General features: G+C 45.2%; 1 protein-coding gene across 3 annotated transcripts in view; it reads right to left on the bottom strand.

The window, feature by feature from the left end:
• The window catches only part of LOC139059304 (dopamine D2-like receptor), a 461,415-nt gene that overhangs the window by 188,066 nt on the left and 249,474 nt on the right, over positions 1–23,875 (bottom strand). For all 3 annotated transcript variants that reach the window (XM_070537507.1, XM_070537508.1, XM_070537509.1), the window contains one exon: positions 4,593–6,505. In XM_070537507.1, the coding sequence (XP_070393608.1) occupies positions 4,593–5,108 (516 nt within the window). In that variant the 5' untranslated portion in view covers positions 5,109–6,505. The remainder of the gene's footprint in view (positions 1–4,592; positions 6,506–23,875) is intronic.

Here is a 23,875-nt window from a genome sequence, read left to right as displayed (position 1 = left end):
AAACTGAAGGGGAAAAATAGGAGGAGCCTTCAATTTCGACTGCATTGTTCGCGCCAGCGTAGGATCGAGACGAGTTGACACATCATTCCTGTGCGTGACAGCACTCAGGCCTTCACGAGATGAAAATCCCATTACGCTGCCGCTGTGATTGAGAATGGATTCTTTGTTGGGTAGACGCTAAATGATTTTAGCTCCGCAAATGCTATTGCCCTGCGCTCACATGTACAAAAGGACCGTGAGGAACGGAGGTAATAATCCGGAGTAGTTTCCTGGCACAATAGCGAGACGTGTGCTGCGAGGAAGTGAGGAAGGGGAGTGAGAGAGAGGTTGCACGTCGTAATGTACGCTGAATGCCGGAGACAATTTCCCTCATGGAGATTACCTTGTCGGCGTAGGCAATTGTAGAAGAATTTGATCTGTCGGGTGAGGCTTAGAAAACGTTGAGATATGCAGTATCGTTTGCCAGGCTGGTATAAGTCGGTTACATATAGTCATAAAAACTGTTTGGAGAAGGAGCTTGACAAGACAGAAGCAAACAAACGCAAGCGGCTGCAGGAGCGTAGCTTAAATGGGCTAAGATGAGGTTGAACTGATGAACATAAGAAAAAAAACGACAAAGGGCTAAAATAGACAGAAGTAGACATCATGCAGTTGTTAGTACAACGACGTCCTGGTCTAGCTTATTTTGTCCTTTCTTTCTTGTTTGTTCGTTTGTTTGTTTTTCACTTGAGTTAGAACTCTTCTTAGATCAGCTGCCTACTATGCTGACGTTCCTTAAATGGGCACAATGAAGCACCCTTTCCACATTCTCGCACAGAAGATGCAATCAGTAAGGCATGCGAATTTATGTTGCACACATATCGAGAAGTATCTATCATTAGGTGTAAATTTATCGGCAAAGCGAACCCTACAACGTGTTACACTTGCATGTGTTCTTGTTGGTGTTGCTACTTTATTTTTGCTGATACAGCGGTATCGATAGACACTTGCACCACGCGGTCACTTGCTGCACTGACATGTTTCTTTTCAATAACGGGGAACCTAATCAGTGCTGATGCCGTTACGATAGCAACAGCGCGCTTTCTCAAGTGCAGCGTTTCCTTCACAACAAGGGCTTTTTGGCGTAATACCGCTCAACAATTGTTCGTCTGCAGCCGATCTGAAAGTCTGTGTTGTAAAAAGTCAGTCACTAATGTCAGATGTAGCTTGCAAAGTAATTTAAACGATATTAGTTCAATTTATATTTCAAATTCAATTAATCTATATATATATATATAAAAACTCGGACTCATATTGAAGCCAGACCAGGGTAGCAAGCTTAGCTGGAACTAAGCGAACGCCGTAAATGGGATTCGCGGTAATTCGATAGTTTCACTATCAGATGAAAATGTTCGCCAAGGATTAAGGTGACGAAAAAAACAATGTGCTTTTGAGGTAGCAGTATCATGGTGTCATTTTACACGATGAAGTTTTTGACAATAGATGGGTACGTGGTAACTAAGGAACTTTAATCCAAGCGAAAACATAGTAGATTACATAGGCCTCAGTGATAATTCGGCATGAATGCCTAAAAGAGATATCATGAGGTCCTGGTATGGCAGACGAAGGAGACCACACAATAACTGGACAATTAAGTAACTCAAGCTTATAGGACACATTCCAAAAAAAAAATCAAAAAAGGGAAACAAATAGTAATAAGGTTCCGCAGGTAAGCAAGTTGGCTTCAGTTCATAATGAACGTGAGTGAGCGTTCGTCCTGTCTTCCTTGTTGCCCTTGTCCCTTTTTCAACTCTCAAAATTCATTATTCAGTTTCAGTTTATTTTCCATTCAATAACAATGATTATGTAAGAGATATTAGGCGGACGAGGGTCACAAGGTCAACGATTGCCACCGGGACCCTCAGTTCTAGCATAATAATAATAATAATAATAATAATAATAATAATAATAATAATAATAATAATAATAATAATAATAATAATAATAATAATAATAATAATAATAATAATAATAATAATAATGATAATAATAATAGTAATAATAATAATAATAATAATAATGTATAGAAGACGTTGGCGAACGCCGCAAAAGTTAATAACGTGCAAGGAAAACAAATTAAAACGCGAAATGCAGTACATAGGTAAGAAAAAATAAACGCAAAATACATACATAACAACATTGTTATACAGGAGAGCATATAATTCGACATGAAACTATTTACAAAAAATAAAATGTTCCCCCTCATGCTTGAATGCATTCAAAGATGATGTTACTTCAAGTGAATGTGGTAGGTACTTCCATATTTCTAACGCTGAAAATCAGGATGTCATTTTTCCATAGTTGGTGTTGCATTTAGGTAACATAAAGTTCAAATTATACGCAAGTCTATTGCGGTCAATGTTGCTGAGTAATCTGCAGTCTACGAATTCGTGAGCAAGCTGTTTGTTAAGTAATAAAAAGAAAAAGACAATACTTCAGTGATACTTAAACAAGCCAGATACAGGTAGAATAAAGTTAGTCTTTCGTATAGCGGGAGAGCATTTGAGTAAGAACTGTTGGTGATTATGCGAATAGTCTATTTCTGCATGTGTTGGATAGACGAGAGGTGAAAGTTATGTGCGTCCCCAGGAAGGTGATATATGAATGAATAGGTGATACATGAATGAATGCAAAATGTACAGGTAATAATGCTTGTTCTGAAAGAAATTATCATGATTTAATCAGTGATCTTGTGCCAAACGCTGTTTTTTCTTTTGTCTAACGGATGCCATATGATTAGTAAACTTCAAGTTAGTCTGACAGATGCCATATGATTAGTAAACTTCTAGTTAGTATCCTATTTTATCCCAAGGAATGACACAGTCCGCTGAAGGAGTGGGTTGACTGTTGAGGGTTGCTTAGGCTATAGACGGCAACATCCTCCTAGCATGAATAAGCTTCCGAGGCGTATCCTAAGCATTTATCAGCACGGTCACGTTTAAAGTGACGTTTGCGTATAGCGCATTTCAATTCTGTAGGGTACAACCTGCCCCCCCCCCCTCCCCACAAAAAAGAAGAAAGAACGCTGCACGATATAATGGCTGCGAGTTGCACGACAGCAGCTTAATTGCTGCGCGACACCATAGGGTGCTCATGAAAAGCTAGCTGGCGTAATAGGCATGAAAGCTAATCACACTGAGTGAACCATGGCACTGTCACTTGTGGAACGCCGTCGTACGATGACGAAGCCAATTGCATTAGCCATCTTGAGACTATACGGAGCAAGGCGAATCACCCAGAGAGGGCTATCAATAATGAAAGCGACGGGTGTCCATGCACTCTTTCGTAAAGGGGCCCCCTCCCCCAACCTCTATTTGTCTAGCGGTGACAAACGCCTCTCTCGTCAGTAGGGTTGACGACCTTCACTGGCCCAGTGATTGCCCGGCCAAGGCCTTCCCTTTTATCTGATGCGTGTCTTATTTCTGCCGAGAGGTTACGATCTCCCCATCACTCAGCATCTCAGAGGAGACAGTTACTGTATAAAAATGCGGCTGCTTCTGTGACAGGCAGTACATAAATGTTACATAAACGAGAGACAACCGCAGGAACAAGACGTCGATGAAATGTGAACCGGCCATTTGCGCAGCCAATGGTTGTTGCCGCATGCTTTCCCGACGAAGGTCGCAAATATGACATCCTTGCGCTTATTCCATATTTCGTTTCAGCAGCGAAAAACCAGGTGAGACTGAAGGCTTTTCAAAGTATACGTTGCTAAAGAAACTGTAAACGACATTTTAAACTAAACGGTTACCTAAGTTAAACGGCTTAAAATTTCTAAAATAACCAGTTTCTAAAAAAACGGCGAGCAATCTTTGTTAAACGACATGGCTTTTTAAACTAAATGATTTCTAAACTGAGCGGTCTATAACTAAATAGCTTGCTCCTTAGTTTTCATTATGCTCGCTGTCTCAAGTGACAAGTACGTTCTCTTACCAACATTCTTCCTTTTTTTTTAATTAAGAGTCAACTTGTGCACCTGGGTGCAACTTCGCTTTGCGTAAGTTGAACATGTACCACCTTAAGTCCGCTTTTATTGCAAAGCAGGTTTACCATGCCGGACATATGGCGTGCGAAATCTGCTGCTTATAACGTACGCTGTGCTTCGACAGACACTAGTTACCCTAAAAAACGGGACTTTGTCGTCAATTATTGCGTGCGCACAAATCCTTGTACGATTATCAATAAGTTATTGGCTGCGCATAAAAGAGACAATGATCAGATGGTCGTCTACAAATAGAGAATTAAGTGTTGACGCTCTTCTTGAGAGCATACATCAGGCTCCAACCAGATCTTCGAGAAGAAGATTTGACAACGTTTAATTTAAACCAAATGGCATAATCTTCGCGGTACGCCAGGAAACTGTGCATTAGGTTATACCTCTGACGCGTCCGCGCCAGAAACCAAGGCCTGGAAACAGGCACTGGGTCTCACTAGACGTACCGAAGAGTGGCGAAACGGAGCTTCATTCTTTTATTCTCAGTGGACAGGTAGCGCCACATTCGTATAAATGATTACGAGGTAACGAACGGAGAATAAAAGGAGGCGTGACTCACCAGAACGTAGACGGCGAATGGCATGACGGCAGCTGCCACAAGCAGGTCGGCGAATGCGAGGCTCACGATGAAGTAGTTGGTCGCCGTCTGCAGGCTGCGCTCTTTGTACACGCTGAGGATGATGAGGATGTTGCCGAACACAGCCAGAAAAGGTAGGATGACCAGCATCAGCGCCCAGTAGACCTTCTCGGCCGGCTGCTGCGCATCTGCGGGCAGTCGGGACGCCTCCAGGGACGACTCGTTGCCCGGCGCCAGACCCGCGTCGGGCCACGAGCAGTTGCCTCCGCCGCGTGGGTCCCACGGACAACTGACGTCACCACCACCACCACCGGGCATCACCAGTTCGCCCGTCAAGTTGCCCGTCAAGTTCGCCAGCCCGGCAGCCGCAGCTGCTGAGGAGAGCACTAGTGTCTCGTTCGAAAACGACGCATTCAGCAACGCGGCCTTCGTCACCTCCAGCGTCGCGTTGTAGGGCGCCGCCGTGCTAAGCGCGTGATCCATACCTAACGCCGGCATCAGCGCGTCGTCGTGAATGAAACGTCCTGCGTACCAGTTTTTGTAGCTGTGTTGGCAGTCAGAAAGCCCCGAATGAGACAAGGCTGCAATTTCTGCCGGTTCGTGAGCAATGCGCCAAACCAGGTCACGGGACAATCTTACACGCTGTACAGCAGACGAGAGCCCAGCGTTCTCCACTCGCTATGTTTTCGGCAGCCCGTAAAGAAACGCCAGTTCAGGGCTGCTAGAGCGCCCTTTCTCGGGGACGTACAGATGCCAAAATGCGCGGTAATTTGACGCAGTCATAGTAGCACTGACATCGCATCAACGCTAGGCCGCTTTATTGAAAGAGACTCACCGTGGTGCGGACCAGGGTTGAAACAGATATCGGGTTTGTTTTTTGATCGTAGCTTTTACGTTTGCATTTCAAAACTCATTCAGGTCATCGTCAAGCTCAAGTAGTCACGGTGCAGCACATCTAGAGGGCAGGGCAGCAAGTCATCCGTCCAAAGAAGGACATGAGGACAAACACGCCGCGAAATAATACACGTTGGCCAAATACCCATGGCCAAAACTCAGACCGGACACATTCTTAGGTCATGACCACTAGAGCGAGCTGCGACTTTCCATGAGAGTCGGCTGCGGCCGGATGTCGTATAGTAGAAAACAAAACAACAACAACAAAAAAGAGAGCAAGACGGGCTCAAGTGACTAGGCAAGGACGCGAGATGTCTCCTCTCTGCGGGATCAGTATCGAGATCAACGGCACCAGGCCTCCGGACGGATGGTGACAGTCGTTGCTTCACCGCCCACGGATCTCAACGGTTCGTTAAGGTGGCGAGACCCAACCACTCTCTCTCTCTCTCTCTATCTTTCCGGCTCCAAGACACCGATCCTGCCGGGAGCCCGCACGGACAGCACGAAAGATGGACGGGCCGAGCTGCGACGGTGCCCAGAGGAAGCGGATCTCCGAGGGCAAATCACAAAGAGGTCACTCGCGTAGCAGCCACCTCAGGAGCAGGACGTCCGGTTGGCGGCTTCTCGTCGTTCTTTCTGGCCTTTGCTTCGGCTTTCTCTCTCCAACGTCTCTCCCTGCTCGGCGTTGTCGTACAGCGAGTGCCGCCTCGTGGACGGAGCCAGTGCCTCCGGATGGTCGTTAGTTCTCGCGATTTGTCGCAACCGTGGCCCCGACTCCTTGCTTCACCATCGCGCACCGGAAGGCAAAGTGCGCGGCGAGGCCTTGCAAGCAGACGGTGAGAGGAGGAGGAAGGCACCCGGACGACCGCAGGTCGGTTTTCTCCTGGATTCTCGCTCGCTCGTCAGGATCGAGACAGGGAGGAGGGGGGCGTCTGCTTTCTGGCTCGCTTGCTCCTTTTACACCCTCGACTGCGTGCCTCGCGCGGGCTCTAATTAATTTCCTGCGGAAAAGAGAGAAAAGAAAAGAAGGATCCGGGAGAGGGCACGGAAAAAGAAAAGAGACAACACTGAGTTGTGACACGAGAGGCAAGAACCACGGGGCTATGAAAGCATGCGAGCGCGTGTTTTCGGGGTAACTCTGGCGGCGTCGCCCGACAGTAAGGGGCTACCGTGGCGCAACCTGTGTTTCCATTACATTTGCGCAGACACTGGAGCGCGCGGGACCGAGGAAGACGGCGCGCCCGGACGGCGGTGGAAGCAGTTTGCCGCATTTGCGAAAACATATCCGGGCGACAGTGGTTAGGGAGGAAGCGAATAATTACTGCCATTGGTAAATACTCGTACCGCTTATTGTTTCTGTTCTTTTTTTTTGTCTTCTTTTAAAGCAACACGCATGTGTACCTCTAGAGTTGGAGGTAAAAAAATCTCCGTCCACCGCATACATGTTGTAGGCTATAATAATAATAATAATAATAATAATAATAATAATACTAATAATACTAATACTAATAATAATAATAATAATAATAATAATAATAATAATAATAATAATAATAATAATAATAATAATAATAAAGTGGTGCGCTCTTCGGTGTATGTAAGAAATGAGTCGGTATCACGAGAGCGAGCTACCATGAAACGTATATGTTCAAATCTGTTAAAACATCTGTTTCAGATTCCACCTTTATTTCATAGAAAAAAAGCTCTGCATTTGTGCCTTCGCCCTAAAATTTACATAAAATTGGCACTGTAAGTGGGTATGCTGTGCGTACCTAGTCACCTTGATAGTCTTTCAATTTTTGCCACAATGCAAATGTATCTGAACGCCATAAGGAAAGAGGCCGCCGATTCCTCTCGCGCCCCCTGACGCTGTGAACAAGAAAACAAAAATAAAAAAGAACGCTACCACTGAAAATATTTTAAGGTTTGAAATCAACATTGCGTACCATGAAAAAGAAATTAACACAGACACTACGTGAAAGTTCCAATAGAAGGGTGTGCGAAGCATGGTACTGTCACGAAGATGACAGCTTAGTTGGGAGCTGCTCCACGCAGTAAAGGTTTAAGCGAAATGGTCTCGCTTACGCATTCTTGGCTAATGATGTTGTATTGTTACGGTGACAACAGCATTTATTGAAAGAATGTTAACTGGATCCAGTTGTGACATTGCCAGCAGCTTGCAGAACTGATCCGGAATCTGCACACAACGTATTTCACTTGCTGCAAACCTCAACGCAACCCTGATGTTTTCATGCATCCTCATAATTGGTGTCATCAGGTCTTCCTTGAACCCGGGCCATTCTAAACATTGGTTATTATTTTTAGGCGCTGTATAATTCCACGATGAGGTGAAATCACGTCGCCTTGCATTCTATGAATTGTCTCCAGCAGTTGCACAGAATGTGTTCTAGCGTCTCCTCGCAAAGAGAGGCATTGCAGAGAGCGTTGTCGACCATTCCAATGTGAAATGAGTAACATTTCGTGAAGGCCGTTCAGAGACAGTCCCTGGCATCCGTTCTAGGGCACCTTGACAATAGACCATTGTGAGTTGCAACTATTTTCACATATCGCCGACAGAAGACAACGCAGCTGAAGGTGGCGAAGAGATTACTTCGGTTTTTGAAAAAGACGGGCTTGGACAAGCAGCTGTGACAGCGATGTCACGTACCGCGCAAGAGTGACAGACTGTGACTGACGGTGTGTGCTGTGTTATATGCTCTCTCTATCTCTTCTCCCCATCTTTCATTCTTCCCCCCATCCCACTCTCGTGTGTAGGGTAGCAAATCGGTTAAGTTAAACTGGTTAACCTCCCTGCCTTTCCTTCTCCACTTTTTCCTTCCTTCCTTCTCCAGCAGTTCCGGCGTCCTCACCAATGCGCCAATTAACCTGAACGAGCAGACATCGTAGATTCGACAATGAATTCGATAGCCCTCAGGGAGGCCGAATACCTTATCGCGCCTTCGTCAAACACGTGACACATATTACTGCCGCAAAGCCTTGGCGCCGTATCGGTGTTTGTGGACATGAAACTTATAAATAGGCTACGCCGTCATTAACGAAATGCATCTGAACCAATAATTGGATCGTTGTGTACTTCAATTTGCGTATTACAGTGCCCCAGTGCGAGCAATCACCGGAGCGCCTTAGAGCAAAGCACGGACACCATGTTGCAATTCATAATGAGCCTATTACTATGCGTCTGTCTACTTTTTAAGTGTTAAATGGGAGGTGTGCTACTATAACTCTTAATAGTGACAAGCGAATGTGTGTATGGGAATGGATTATATTACAGAAAATTACCGAGAAACATAGAGAGAAACCAATGTTTTGTGCACGGCAAGCGGCTAAATCTAACCACTGCGCGACAGATAAATATCTCTAATCCATGAAAACACATAGTGTGCACACACAAAAATTTCGGCATTTTACCGTTTTTGGCTCGGAAAATGTTTGTAATCGACCACATGGTCATAAGTTAGATGCTACTAAAGGAAGAGCTCAATTTCCTTTTTTTAAATATTTTTCCTTCTCTTGAGAAATGCAGCGGCAACATAAAAAAATCAACACATTCTGTTTTGTATTTGTTGTTTTCGTCTAGTTAAAAGCTTGACGCCGAACATAGAACAGCCACTTCAGAATGTTTATTCGTGTCCGTTGCACAAGCTTCTTTCGCGATGCAGGTGGCATAAAATTTTGAAGCCGAGTTGAAGCGACGTCAGAGAAGCCGTGGTAACAACAACAAAAAGACCATCCCTTGGTTTGAGCTACCATGCATGCGTGACCAGTTCACGGGAATCCACAGACACATGCATCTATCGCCTCGATTTAATACTTACGGATTGCTCGTACATCGCGTTAAACCAAAATTGCTAACATGTTCAACTCCCTTGCATACTCCTGAGCTATGGTACTATTCGTTTGACAAAGACCGCTACTAAAGAAGCCCCATACGCGTTGAGAACAATTGGAAACGTTTATTTTATTTTTCTGTATGCCGAAGCGTTCTTTTTCAGTAAAAGAACAAAATGAATTTTTCCTGCGCTTGTGTTCTTATTTCTCCGAACATGCGTTACAGTTTTTGTTGTGCGAGAATATCAACAATCGCCGCCTGTGGCAAATATCAAAATTTCGCCTGTCTAGATCCGTGATTTAGAAACCGGTATGGAACCCGCCACCCCAAGCTTAAAAGCGCAACACCATACAGCGACTTAGCTGCCGTGGCGGTTAAAACAAAGGGATATCAGGACGGGCACAGCAAAAACCAGGATGGTTGATCGGAGTAGTCCAGACCATTCTTTAACATATCGCCGTCAAGGCGGCTCTCCAACGAATCCGTGTAGCCGTAGTCACAGCGTTCGAGGACTATAGCTCACGTGAACTCTCTTTGATATCACGTGAGACGTATTGCGTGCTATCTAGATAAAACTGCAGCTATATTATAAAAAAACATCAATGTTAGTCTTAAAGCGAAAATAAGGGAAAAGATTCGGAGTACGCTTAAGCTTCGCCTTTAAGAGTGGAACGCGATAGCATTCAATGATCCTCGACTGCTTCTCACGATTCCCGGCAACTGGAGCGTATGCAAGCGTAATGTTTACCGGGGAAACGCTGGCGGCGAACGCTATACGCGAAGGTGGGCTTTGTGGTAGAAACGCGGCCTCTTCCGTGGGCCGCGATGCGGCGGAAGCGAGCGCCAGCTGGAGGTACAGTAAGGAAGCAGGCGCGACGCTCCGTGGCCCCCGAGACACCCACCCGCGCGCCGGCACACGCCAATGGCGGACTCTGTGGCCGGTTTGTGTATTGTAGAAACGCTGGAAAAGTTATTTCTTTGAGTTTTCGCGTAGAAGCATTATGTTTTCTCGTGTAGTCAAATTACAATCCTAGAGCTATCATGTCTGCAGGCTGTGTGTGAGTCGTAGTTTACGTCTTTTCCATGTAGTTAGCTTGATAAATTCAATTGGTTCAGTAAACTCCTTGCGCCACGTGGAGGGCCTGGGTATCCGTGGTTCAAAAATATTTTTGCTTAAACGACGTCCGACGCCGACACCAGATTTTCTGCATCACGGACTCCTTAACGCTATCGCGTTAACACGCAAACGCTGAGGAGATCAGTGCCTTGTTCTTATGCATCCTCTGTCTCTCGGCCTCTCACTTCCTACTTTTATTTGCGCTCATACTACATCGAGAATGCTAACAGACATAAAATGCAACACACAAAAGCAACACGGCGCTTCCTAATTTTCACCGATGAAGCGTAGCCGTGCTGCTGGAGCGAAAGAAGAAAACGTGGCAGACGGAGAGAAACTAATACAATCAGTTTAGCAAAGTTGGTACAAGCTTACGCAACAAGAGGATCCACCGAAGGGGAATGTTGGTTGGAGGGATAGGAAGAGGGCTTGAAGCAATGGGAGAAAGCGTGAGTAACGCAAGAAAGAGAAAATTCCAGACAACGCTTTTGAGAGAGGCGTCGTATAGAAGCCATTGTCTGCCCTGAAAGACTCGAATGACCCGCGCCCTTCATCCCACATCAGTGGAGCGCCCTCAACGGCATGCACCCACGATTGGCAAAGACTAAAACGTCCAGCATATGTTCTCGTTCCTCCGCTTTGTTTTTCTTTTTCTTTTGGCGCAGCAGGATTTTCGTCCCTTTGTTCGCCACGTTATTCGCACTCAACTACGGAACAGTGTTCATCGGCAGTTATTGCCTCAGAGCTCAATGGTTTCGCAGTATTTTATTTGTCTCGTTTTCTTAGTTAGCATATTAGTTGGAAGCTCCTTAGATGGGAGTACGTAAGTGACGGAGCGACAGTACGTAACGCAATCGGCTTAGGCCACCTGATTTCTTATTTTTTTTCCGCTTTCTACGAAAGAAATCTGCGTCCTTACTACGAATAATTTTGCTTACTTCTTGTGCATTCACACGGCCTGAGTATTATTGCCTTTGCAAGTTGAGCACGACAATAACTTGCGCAATTTACGACCTTGACGTCGCAATGCGCTGCTGCGGCTTCTGGCTATGAATGCGTGCATGCATGCCTGGAAAGCAGCCACTTTTAGATTGTACTTTTATTTGCTATAGTCTGGTGAGTTAAGACAGCTTTCGAAGACAGCACAGGGGCTCACGTCAGCAGCCTTTATTACGTCATCTGTTGGCTGGTTACGTAACGTGGCATTCACTTCGCAATGTTGTTCCGTACGCTTGTTGCTAACATGGGTCACACGCCGACATTAGTCCTCGTCGAACTGATTACGGAATTTGCCGGTCAGTGAGTAAATAAAAGATAAAAAAAATAGCAGACTTGAGTAAATTCTTCTAACCCCAACCACCCGCACTACCCATCACAAAATTCCACCAATTTAAATGCCAAAGACATCCTTGCTCATCAGCGTGGAGTCCGAAGAAAATACCCGCCGCCTCACCCACAACTTAACGGGGAAGAGGCCGCCGATTGGCGTAAAATACAGACCGGGGTGTTCCCCCATTTAAAATTGCTAAACGCCATGTATCCCACTCGTTATAGGGCCAACTGTCCTTGGTGCGGTGGCATACCTACCCTAATGCACATAACCTGGGAGTGCACTAAGCACCCTCATAGGCCAAACACCAGTAGGACAATGGAGCAGTGGGAGGCACAGCTCGCCCGCTCCGATCTGGCAGGACAAAAGTCCTTAATTAGCCAGGTCAGGCAGGCGGCAGAGGCCAGTGGGGCCCTGGACTGAGAGGCTCCGACCACCCCTCCTTCAAATCTTTACAATCACAATAAAGTTTCTCTCTCTCTCTCGGCTCAGAACTCATTTAGTGCGACGGCAGCATTGTCCCACTGTGAAAACTATCCTCCTGTTGTTGTTGTCCATCGAACATGGGGCTCATACCTGCTAATGGTACTTGGCGAATAAATGGTTGGATAATTCGTAGCTGCAATTTAAGAAGTTGGTTAGGGAAAGGGGTGCGGTCTTGTATAGTGTAACTGAAATTAGGAATTAAAAAGCTATCATATGGAATATTTAAATGAAAATTATAAATTCTCGGATGCGATATAGAGTAAAAGCTCAATGAACAGAAGTCGCTGAAACCAAAAAAGACAGCCTCTAAATAAATGTGTTGGTTGTGTACTTCGGTAATGCCCCACGAAAAAGAAAAAAAACAAAACAAAACAACAACAACAACAACTCGTTAATGAGAACCACAGTTTTTGTAACTCTAAACGAAACCACAGAATCAAGCCCTGAAGAACTTTATCGGAAAGAGGCAGAATCTGAAATATACTTTTGCGACATCTGCCTTCTATCTAGAAATCCATCCTTACAAGTGGTAACAGAGAGTCAAGCATGTAAAGATATGACAGATGATTTTTTAATGCCTAACATGTACAGACTTGGATACCTTTTCAGCTCGGGCCCGACGCGTAGATGACCAAAGTAAGAACGGAAATGGGCACGGCTTTCTGTGTGCTGTTCGATAACTTGGACTATTCACGCTTGACCACATGTTATTCGGCCGCCTACTGGAGCAGTAATACATGCTTTCTTTTTCCTACATCTCCTCAGCCTCCTCGAAGCCTAGACAATTGAAGCCTAGTCAATCCAGTAGACGTCGATTACGCTCAAATCACGGGACAAACTAGCCGCTAGCTTCACTTGTTTATGCTTAACATATCGGACAGCCTTAACAGGGTGTAATGACATATAGCGCTGCTTCTCCGCAAACCTTTCTCCGTAAACGGAACTCCTGTTAATCAAAACATATTTCTCCAGTGCCCTTGAGGTTCCGTTTAATGCGATTCTACTGTCAGGAGTAGTGCGGATTAGATAAACAAGTTGTTAATTTTTCTTCGCGGTGTACGTAACTTCCTTTCTCTATGGCATAGTAATGCATGCTGTGGAGTTCGAAAAACGTACACGGTCATGGTTTAGCAGTCCTGGATTCCACATTTCTAAGTAGGCTAGATTTAATTTGTTTAAATCTATAACCTGATGGAACCTTCTTTTTGCAGCTGCCTGGCCAAAACGCTTCTACTAATTATATTTTTCCACATTTTTTTTTCAAGGTGGCTCAACGTTTTACTGTCTGAATTTATTAGAATCAGACAATCTTGACGCATCTTGTTTATTTTAGTTTCTTTCTTGGGCTATTGTGGTGAGGTTGCATTGTGGTCTGTGAAATATGTTTTGAAAACTTGTGAACACAGTCTGTTTCTACCATTCTCTAAGATAACGTGCAACTACCTACCTTGCCGATATGTCGGCCCCAATGTTTGTTAGGAATATTAAACGGAATAAATAATGAATCAAGTGGTTGCTATCAGAGTTGTTATTGTTACCCCAACCCCACTGCCTCCACCTAAGAGGAAGCAAGACAATGAAACCTGCGAAACCTCTGTGCATTCACAGCAACGAGGCATTATCAACAACTCGAATGTTTGGCCTTTCTCTTGATTTATTCGCGCTTACTTACCTTTTATACGGAAAGTCATGGCTCGTTAAGGATATACGATTGTGGCCGGCTAAGACCATGCGCTTCTAGCGTTCACATGCAGAGAAAAATCGTTAGGCAAAGCCAGCGCGACAGAAAATTGACTGCGTTAAAAGCGGTGTTTTCTTAAAGCGGATGAACTATAAGAGAGTCACGGCATAACGCGGTATGTGCGCTACAACAGCACGGCAGTTCGTAAACGCTTCACTGAAACAAAGCTGCACTTGGTAGAGCGGCGGCACGAGAGCAGTACTGGGCTAATGGCCATGAACAGTTGCTTCGTTAATCAATTATTATCACATAATGCGATTAGTCCCAAGGAGCTACCGCCAATTGGATGGTGACCTATTGTGCGCTTTTTCCCTGGACAGTCAAAAAGGGTCGTGCACCACGCATTCCGCCCCCCTGCGGTGTAGTGCGGATTTACCGCGTCGGCGCTTTGTACTAAGCGGAGTCTGGTGCGCGTCTACTCGAAATACTTCGGCGCACAACTCATGCATTACAGTCCATACCGCCAAAACCTCCGGATAAAGCGATAAATCAAAGCGATTTTGTCATAACGAGGGTTTACTGTATAAGGCAACGCGTCGCTCAAAAAGCGAGGGAAGATAGCTCACCACGCCTTCGTTCTCAATTTAGGCGGTCAGCATTCCTCGGGGGCCATCGAGAGAGCCCGCACGACAGCGACAACGTCATCGGCATTTTGGCTCAGTTCGAGACTCAGGAATGCGGCTGCGCTATGCGGATTTTTGCTGTTCTTTTGAAGCAGTTGGCGTAGCTTTGCCATACCACGCTCTTCTGGCATGCTGAGTACCTAAGGCACTGAAACAGAACAAATTCGCGGGCTAGTTTCTTTTCTTTGCCTTTCTTCTTTTTATTTATTTATTTATTTACTTTTGCGAGAGCTAGTGCATGGACACTCCAGACGAATACTGTCGCCATTGGCGTTGGTGTTGTTATGGTGTCCTGTATAAGGCAAACCTGGTACGATATCCAGTCGCATGGTAGGGGCGGGAAAAGCACGCCAGGCTGAGCCGAGAAGGATGGTGTCCTGATTCGCGCCTTTCTTCTACGAGTCCAATGTTGGAGGTCACGTGAGCAAGCTGGCGCCAAGAGAGGAAGGAGGTGAGCGCGCATTAACGTGATAAAGCGCGTACTAACGTGGTCACGTGGCGTCACCTCCTCTCGCCCGGTCGTAGCACCGCAAGGCTCTGCGCGGGGCTGGGCACCGCGCGCACAGCCCCGTACACTTTCCCTCACAGTTCATTAGCCCGGAAAGCAGTTCGAGTGCTTCTTCACTACCTGAAGGCAAGAGACTTGAGTGCCAGACTATAGACATCCTACAGCTAACTTAGTGCATTTGAAAGTGCGGTATAGACTCATGTTATTTTTTCTCTCTCTCTCTCTATTTCAGTTCCCATTCCTCTCCCCACGTGTAGGGTAGCAAACCGGACTCAGTCTGGTTATCCTCCCTGCATTTCCTTCTTCCCTTCTAACTCTCTCTCTCGCACCCACATGACACAACGCGCGGCGCGCGGTGGGTTCCTACGTCACTTGTACTTTACACGGAATATGACGACGTGGGTGAAGAATTGTGTCCCTATAATTGCTATCGCAACATTGATCAGGAAGATCAACAAAATTAAATTATCGGCTCTTGCCTGCCAAGACCACGATCCGGTTATGAAACACGCTGTAGCGGGGGACACTGGAATAATCTGGCCCACTCGAGGTTCTTTAGTGCGCATCCAGTGCACGGTGCACGAGCGTTTTCGCATTGCGCCCGGCATGGCTAGGATGGAACCCGTGGCCTCGTGCCCAGCAGCGCCACCCTCGAGCCACTCAGCTACTGTGGCGAGTTAAATAATAGCAAATTATTCATGTTTAGAAATGAAAAGAAGAAAGTAACACGCTGATTGCGTCAACCACATAGTCGAACCATGAAGTCGACGCCACTTCTTATGCCCTTTAATAAATAGTATGTCTTGCCCCATAAACATGCCAACAGAATCTACAAAACTATTGAGCTAATAACAACTGCAAGATGAACAATTATACTTTCAACTGTTCATGCTTTATCTCTTCCCGGTTTGAAACACGATGCTATATATATGGTAGTGTCATGTAGCGCCTATCAATTGTTCGTTGTACTTGGTGGAACGATCTTGCTGGTCAGGTAAAACAAAGTTAGGCCTGTCTCATTATGCCAAACACTATCACAGCAACGGTGACATAACAGCTGAGAAGGCACATTATTGTGCTGAACTGTAATTAGAATACATGACGTGTTCTGATGCACAACCTAAAACTTATTCAGCTATTTTGTCTCAGTATGTGCATGTGCCGTAGCGTTCAATATGAGTCGCAACGCCGTAACCTTGGTCAAAGGTGCTTCATGATTGGACGGTGGCGCCGACGTACAAAAACATAGTTTAACAGAAACGAGTAATTGAAACAATGATTCGTTTTTGATGTTCTTTTATTTCTTAACTATCATTCTAATTTTTTTTTTTTAAGTTGACGCCGCCATACAGTCTTCTACCATAGGCACCGTGCATGTTGCAGCTCATGTTGGATGCAACTGTAACCATTGTTGTTGCTTATGTATAACATCCATACTTCAGTGATGATAAAGATCCGGATGATTCTCGCGTATTTTGTTTTTCGCATATTTATTATGCATCGGACAATAAGTTCAAATTCGAATGACATTCGGATCCGAGGCAGTGAGCAATCAGGTCTCACATATGTAATTCTAAGATGTGAAGTAATGCTGGTGTAAGCCGTTCATGTAATGCACGAAAAACAAAATCCCTGGCGGATAGTTTAATAATGGTAACGCAGATAAAGAGCTTCGCGAATTATCATGCAAACGCTACACCGAAATCAAATTTGCACTTGCCGAAAAATAATTAATTTTTGTAACCTTGCATTCGCAAAATGGTTTTATCGAGTACCAATAAAGGTCGCGACGCAGAGTATTACATAGATTATTTGCTATTTGCGTGAGGTATATGTTGTATTTCAAACTTAGAGCTCAAGTATCGTACTTCTGCGTTCACTGTCCGCTACTCCCTGTCCCGGTCATTGTATCATGTGTAAAGCACCAGAATCGCCCTAAACTAACATAATTTAACTATAAGTATATAAAATTGATGCATCGTGTCATGATGCCCACGTTAACCCTACAATGCTATCGCGTTATCAAAGATAGCCACCAGAAATGACTTCTGCAACAATATCTATGTTTTATTTCCTGTGAACGATATCACATTTCCCGAGATAAAAACAGGCGTTTATATAGATTTACGCAGCCTTTTCAGCGCTTCACCGATTTCTTCTCTGCTCGTCAGTTTTTTTTTCTATTTTCTTTTTTGGGCTAGGAAGTAAGAAAGATGCGCATAAATTTCTTTTGTGTTTTTTCGTACAGACTTTATCAGGAACGCCTGCGGATGCCGTCTGCGACAGCTTTATACCCTCCTTTTAATTTCTTTCTTCTATCGTTGAAGTACTTCAATTAACGATACTGTCTTCCCTGTTGTTTTGAAAAAAAGGCACAGAGAAAATCCCATTTGCTGTTAGAAAGAAAAAAAAAAGAAAGGAAACGGTAATCTTTACTGCCAGGAAGCGCGTTCAGACCTTCGAAGCGTATTGTAATGCCGGCGGGTGAAATTCTAAAGACATAGGGATTATCCCCGTGAGACGTTATCTAATCCGAGAGCGAGCACATCATGATTTCCGCCCTCATCCAGTAACGTCAGTCCGTTTCCAGCGTTATCATACTGCCAGGGTAAAGTAAAACGGTCCTTCGGAGCTTCAAGGACCTTCCGCCGGTCCCGAACCGGAGGGACTGCTAACTTCATATCTGTTCCAGCGAGCGGCGCCGAATTTGTACTGACAGACGGAGTCCTTTCTTGCATGCGTCTTTCCGAAAAAGTAAAATTGGGACGCAAAGGCAGGGGGGGGGGGGGGGGGGGGTGGAGCGGACTATATACAGCACTCGAGCCAGAGTCGACGTTCTTAAGCCTTGGCCATGTTTCGCTCTAGACGATCCCTGGTCCATCCGTTGCTTTATTTTGATTTTTTCGAAGTTCATTCAGCGACGAAGCGGGTAAGACTCCCAGCCCATGCTGCTAAACTACTTTTGAGATATACTTGAACGCGACGCTGAGCGCCGAAATCAGAACATGCTTTGAAGCTCGCATTACTTCTGTTCGGGTCCGTATGTAAACGCGAAAATTCAACTCGTGCTTGCGTCCGAAGTAATCCAGCCGCTTTCTGACCGTGCTTTGATCAGTCTCCGGAATGAAGCGGCGATCTTTAATGTCTCGCATCGATGCTCCTCCGTACTTCTTTTCCGGCTGTTATATAGTGAACTGTCCTAGGAGACGATGCCGATGCGATGGACTTAAAGGTAGCTAAGAAAGAAAGAAAATGCGTCGGCAAAGGCTTAAGTCGAGGATACTCGGACAAGTACGAATAGACATGTACGGCTTTGAAGCGTGGCTTGGAGACCAATCGACCAACTTTCGTTGCTGCTAACAGCGCTCTAACAGAGATTAAACTGTTTAAAAGAGGTCACTCGGGTGGATTTATACGGGTTAAAGAATCCCAGTGACTTCAAAATAAAGTACTTTAACTGCCGAAGTGCATACTTTACGCGTTCACACAACCAACCTAAAGGTGGTCGTGGATGTTTAATTGGTTGTCGGCATTATATCTACTTTTTTCGCATTTACACTTTTATCTTGTCTTCATCTACCTGGCAATGCATTGAAATGAGATGAGGGTGTCAGAACAATTCGGTAATAGTAACTGGAGAGGTTCGCCCGACCACTACATGTAGCGTGCTACTTACTCCACATGATGCGCATGATGCAAATAATGGCATGCTAAGTGATGCTACATGAGCACAGCCAACCAAACAACGAATACAGACAGTAGTAGTTGGTGAAAACATATGGTCAAAACGCTTGGCTCGCTGAAACACAACACCTGCGCTGCTCTTAAAGCATTGTAATCATTCAAAGGTCAAAGTATGTCTTGCAGCAATTCCCCTGTATACTGAAGGCCATGAAAGCGCGAAGGGAGAATGACGGCAGAACAACACAGGACGAGCACTTCTAACCTAACCATAGACCTACACCATCTTGCGTTGGTCGCATTTATTTTTTAACCTTCCTTAGGCGAATATACGTGAAACGCAGATGCGGTCTCATTAGATAATCACTAAAATAGATTAAGCTATGGAGTTCGGAAGTGCCATGACCACGATCTGATTATGAGGCACGCCTTAGTGGGAGATTCCAGAATAACTGGTCCTTTGACTTGCGTCCAATGCATGAGCGTGTGTTTTTTTTTTGTTTTTTTTTGCGTTCCGTTTCTATGCGCAATGCGGCCGCAATGGCGAGGTTCCAACCGGCGGCTTCGTGCTCAGCAGTGCAGCGCCATGTAGCCACTGAGCTGCCGCGGCCGGTTAGAAAGCCACTCAACCAACCTGAATATAGTTAAATACTAGGAACCGCTATAGGCGTAATTTTAATTAGGGCCTCGCAATTTTTACAAAAATTTGTGAATATTGCCGAATTACATTATCTTTAAAACATTTCGCTAATCCCAGTCCATATGTTGAAATTTGAGAAGCTAACCTTTCGTGAAGCTGTGAACGAAAAGCCACGCAACTGATTACATTTCTGCACAGCGTTTTGCGCCATAGCGATTACCTGCCTGCCAGCGAAGAAGGCGGCACACAGAGACGCGTGACCCACGTGAACGCGCATTAATACTGCCTGGCGAGATTGGCTCCGTTTGCTACGACACTACACCCAGAATCTGCTCGCCGACTATAGGAGGCCCCGATCCTGGAGATATTAAAACCGCGAGCCGACCATTAGCGAAGACCGACCAAGCAGATGTAGCCAAAACCTAGACCCTAGGAAAGTAGGCATATAAAAGTTTGCTTTATAATAAAGGAATTGTGCACTTGGTGGCGTATATTTCTTGCCGGAAAGATATTTCGGTAACATTTGAATTATCACTCAAAAATTCCGTACAAAGCAACGAAAGCCGCAACGACACCTGTAAGGGTAGTAAAAATTGTTGTGCTGTCCTGCGTGTGATGCATTCGTAAGGCAGTAGCAGCCAGTCACTGTCGGAAGAAGAGTAGGGGAGGACTCGAAAAGAAATCTGAACTTTAACAATGAAGCCGGAGACTTATAAATTGTAGCTCAGTACCAGAAATAGAAATCGCTGGCGTTGTGATGTAACAATTCCTCACTGGTTCGAGCATTACTCGGCCCACGTTACTCCAGAGGATTGTTTTTCGTATGCGGCTTACCACGAACAATGGATTATGAGAATGAGCCAGGTAGGGCCCATATTCATGAAATTGTCATTACGCCAGGATCCTCGGTAAGAAGAAATTCTCGCGAACCATGAATCTGCACATAAAATTAGCGAAGACGAGCAGTCAACGGCAAAGAGAACTTGCAAAGGAAAAGCTTTTGCGGATTCGGCCCCAGAATAGAGCGATAGAAGAAATGGATACCTTGTGCAGGCCCACAATTCTCCAACCTGATTTTGTTAGATTTTTTCTCAAGTGTACCAATGTGAAGCATCAGTCTGATGCTCGCGTGGAGTCAACACTGTATTCGTGAGTTCTTCAAAAGTTGTAGCTGTCAATAGCTGTGCACTAACTAGCCCTGCCCTTCCCGTCCCCCCCCCCCCCCCCAACACCATACACTCTAAGAAAAGCTTACACCCTTTGGAGTGTATTTGCCATACAACGATAATCGTCATCTGTCTTGCCAGCATTTCCTTTCTTGAAAACGCTGCGCTCGTTACTTTCCTATCGGGAATGCTATGTCATGCTGACAACGCGCATGCCGTTCGTTACTGGAAAGTACCGGGCTCGCCGCGTTAAAGAAAGGAAATGCCGACAAGACAGATGACGATTATTGTTGTGTGGCAAATATACACCCCAAAGGGCGCAATTGTTTTTAGAGTGTAGCAGTACATTTCAAAAGTTGTGTGCCCATATTAATCTCATATTTCCCAGTGGCATGCTTATTTATTTATTTGTTCAATCATTCATTAATTCATTCATTACCTCGACGGGTGCTTATGCGGACATTGTATGAGGGCTAGGAGTTGTGGATGGCTAATTATGTGATGATTGTTATAGGTCAGAAAGAAGGGACTTCAAGGTAGGAAAGTCGGTTGCCCCAAGAAAGGTCAGCGTTGTCCAGACGGGGATAAGTCGTCTAGCTGCAACTTTCGCATCGGAATCCTGTCTCCGCATCTGACCCTTTCCAATAATGATGGCATCCTTTACAAAGTTCCTTCGCTGTATTAGGCTGCGGGCAGAACGGTACATTTGCTCTACTCGAGTTCCTGATGTCTGTGGTTCGTCTTGATCGAATTTAAAAACGCCACCTGCTAGCGCTGTATAGTGTACACGGCTTACTTTTCGGCAGTGCTGATCCTCTCGCTTCCTCTTTGCTGACGCCATCTTTCTCTATCTATATATATATACCCTACTTCCTCCGAGCAGCGTAGCCCACCAGAACTACCCATTGTTGACCTTCCTACCTTTCTATACCTTCTTTCTCTTTTGGCTTGTCGCCAAATTCTTTGTAGGAGCAAAATTGGTTGTTTTACTTCTCTGTAAGGTTAGAGGACCGCCTTAAGCGGTTCAGTGCAAACTTTCAAAGGAATAAGGAACGAGAAAGTTACAATTAGTCTTTATAATTGAAGCCTGCTTTGCTAATTTGTCTGGCGTTTGGAAAGGGGCACACCACTCACACGTCGCTTCCACAATTCAGGCCCACGGTTCGGCGCTTATTGTAAAACATTCCTTGTAGTCTAACTAGAAATTTCTGCTCTCTTACCTTTCCTGGTAATCTCGCTTCAGGCATGCAATTATGCTCCTGAAAAGCGTAATTCCTCTTTCTAATAATAATAAAAAAAAGGTTTCGAGTAATGTCTTAAAAACAACTTGCTTGAACACAAATGCGTTAGAGTGCATGCCATAAGCGGATATAAAAGCCTAAATATAGCCTAATGCTTTAAGAACGCCAGTGTTACGAACAGCAGTGTTAGCTCGGTTTGTTGCAGCTAGTTAAACTTTTGCGAACACTAATGCGAACAACGCAAATGTTGGAGGCCCGAAACTGCTTTCCTCTTGATACTCACTGTCGCGCCTAAAAATTGAATTTTCGGTCTGTGTCGATGTCTTCGTTTTCTTCCACTTTATCTCGTGCCTAGAAATTGCATATTCATTCGTGCTGCCTTTTAGTACTGCACAACGATAATCTCCAAGTCACCAAACAGCGCTCTTTAACTTGTCGCAGCTACGATTCTTCTTGATTTTTGCAGATATTCTTTTGTTTATACGTCTAAGGTTTTACCGAAAATTACATGAGCAGTAAATTGCAGTACATACAACAACTGTGCTATACTCTATTCCTGTGTCTAACATCTTCCGTTTTTTCCGTTCTATCCGTGTTGCCGAAGTTGAAGATGTTGGCTTTAGAACAAGCACATTCAGGGTAATTGCTTCGAGAACAGCTCTGATTGCTTCTCATTGTGCAGTTTTTAAATTCCGCCCACCCTGACCGCATCAAACGCCTATATTGCATCTGTGCCACTGCAGGCTTCGTACTTTCCGACGCGCCCTCCGATCGTCTCCGAGAACAGTCGGCGCGTCGGTTGCGAACAGACTGCGTCCAACTTGCACACATGACGCGGTACAGAATGAAACACTTCAAATAGCGCTCTGCATATGCGTGCGTGTGTGCGTGCGTGCGTGCGTGTGTGCGTGCGTGAGCGCGTGAGTGTTAGCGTACCAGTGTTGGTAAAGAAAAGAGGCCTGACGCCGTCACTTCACCTGTTCCCGTATTCAACGAACCATTTCGCAGAATAGCCAGCCAATGTAGCGCCTCTACTTCCGCTAATGGCTTCCTCTCTCCGGGCCGCGCATAGCAAGAAGAATGTCATATGCGCATACCGAATGGCACAGCAAGTCGTCGGAAAACATTTAAGCGCCCCACACGTGAGGCGCGACCCACTATGCTCGCAGAGCTGCTAATGCACAACGAATGCCCCGCTACATTTGCAGCAGGACAGAATGGGCTGAAGCAGTGATGCACGCGTAGTTGAGCCCTATCAGCAGTCGTCATTATTTCCGCTGAAAGCATACACGTTGCTGCCGTGCACCATGGGTGTGACATTACGCAGCAATTCATGACTGTAAAAAGACGCATTCACTGGCTTCAGGTCGACACTCTCGCGGTATTCTGTGCTATGCGCTCGCGTCAACTGTATAGCAGTCTCCAAAGTATCTCGCCTCGTGATAAAGCCTAGTTCAGTGCTTTCGCATTTCGACTATTTTGACTCGCCCTTCCTTGCCTATTTCAGCCTCATATATATATATATATATATATATATATATATATATATATATATATATATATATATATATATATATATATATATATAGGCCGCACAAGCAAGCGGGCTAGTTTTATGTGTTATAGATCAACATAATAATAATAATATTTGGGGTTTTACGTGCCAAAACCACTTTCTGATTATGAGGCACGCCGTAGTGGAGGACTCCGGAAATTTTGACCACCTGGGGTTCTTTAACGTGCACCTAAATCTAAGCACACGGGTGTTTTCGCATTTCGCCCCCATCGGAATGCGGCCGCCGTGGCCGGGATTCGATCCCGCGACCTCGTGCTCAGCAGCCCAACACCATAGCCACTGAGCAACCACGGCGGGTATAGATCAACATAACATGATTCTATTTCTTGTTTTTTTGCCTCAGTCCTTGAGTTCAGGGCGCCATGCATTGCTCAACATTACTTTGCGCTCGATAGAGTCCGCGCTGCCGAAT

The sequence above is a fragment of the Dermacentor albipictus genome, chromosome 4 (assembly GCF_038994185.2).
Source record: "Dermacentor albipictus isolate Rhodes 1998 colony chromosome 4, USDA_Dalb.pri_finalv2, whole genome shotgun sequence".
NCBI lineage: Eukaryota > Metazoa > Arthropoda > Arachnida > Ixodida > Ixodidae > Dermacentor > Dermacentor albipictus.
The sequence above is the reverse complement of the archived record's forward strand: the minus strand, read 5'-3'. Positions and strand labels throughout refer to the sequence as shown.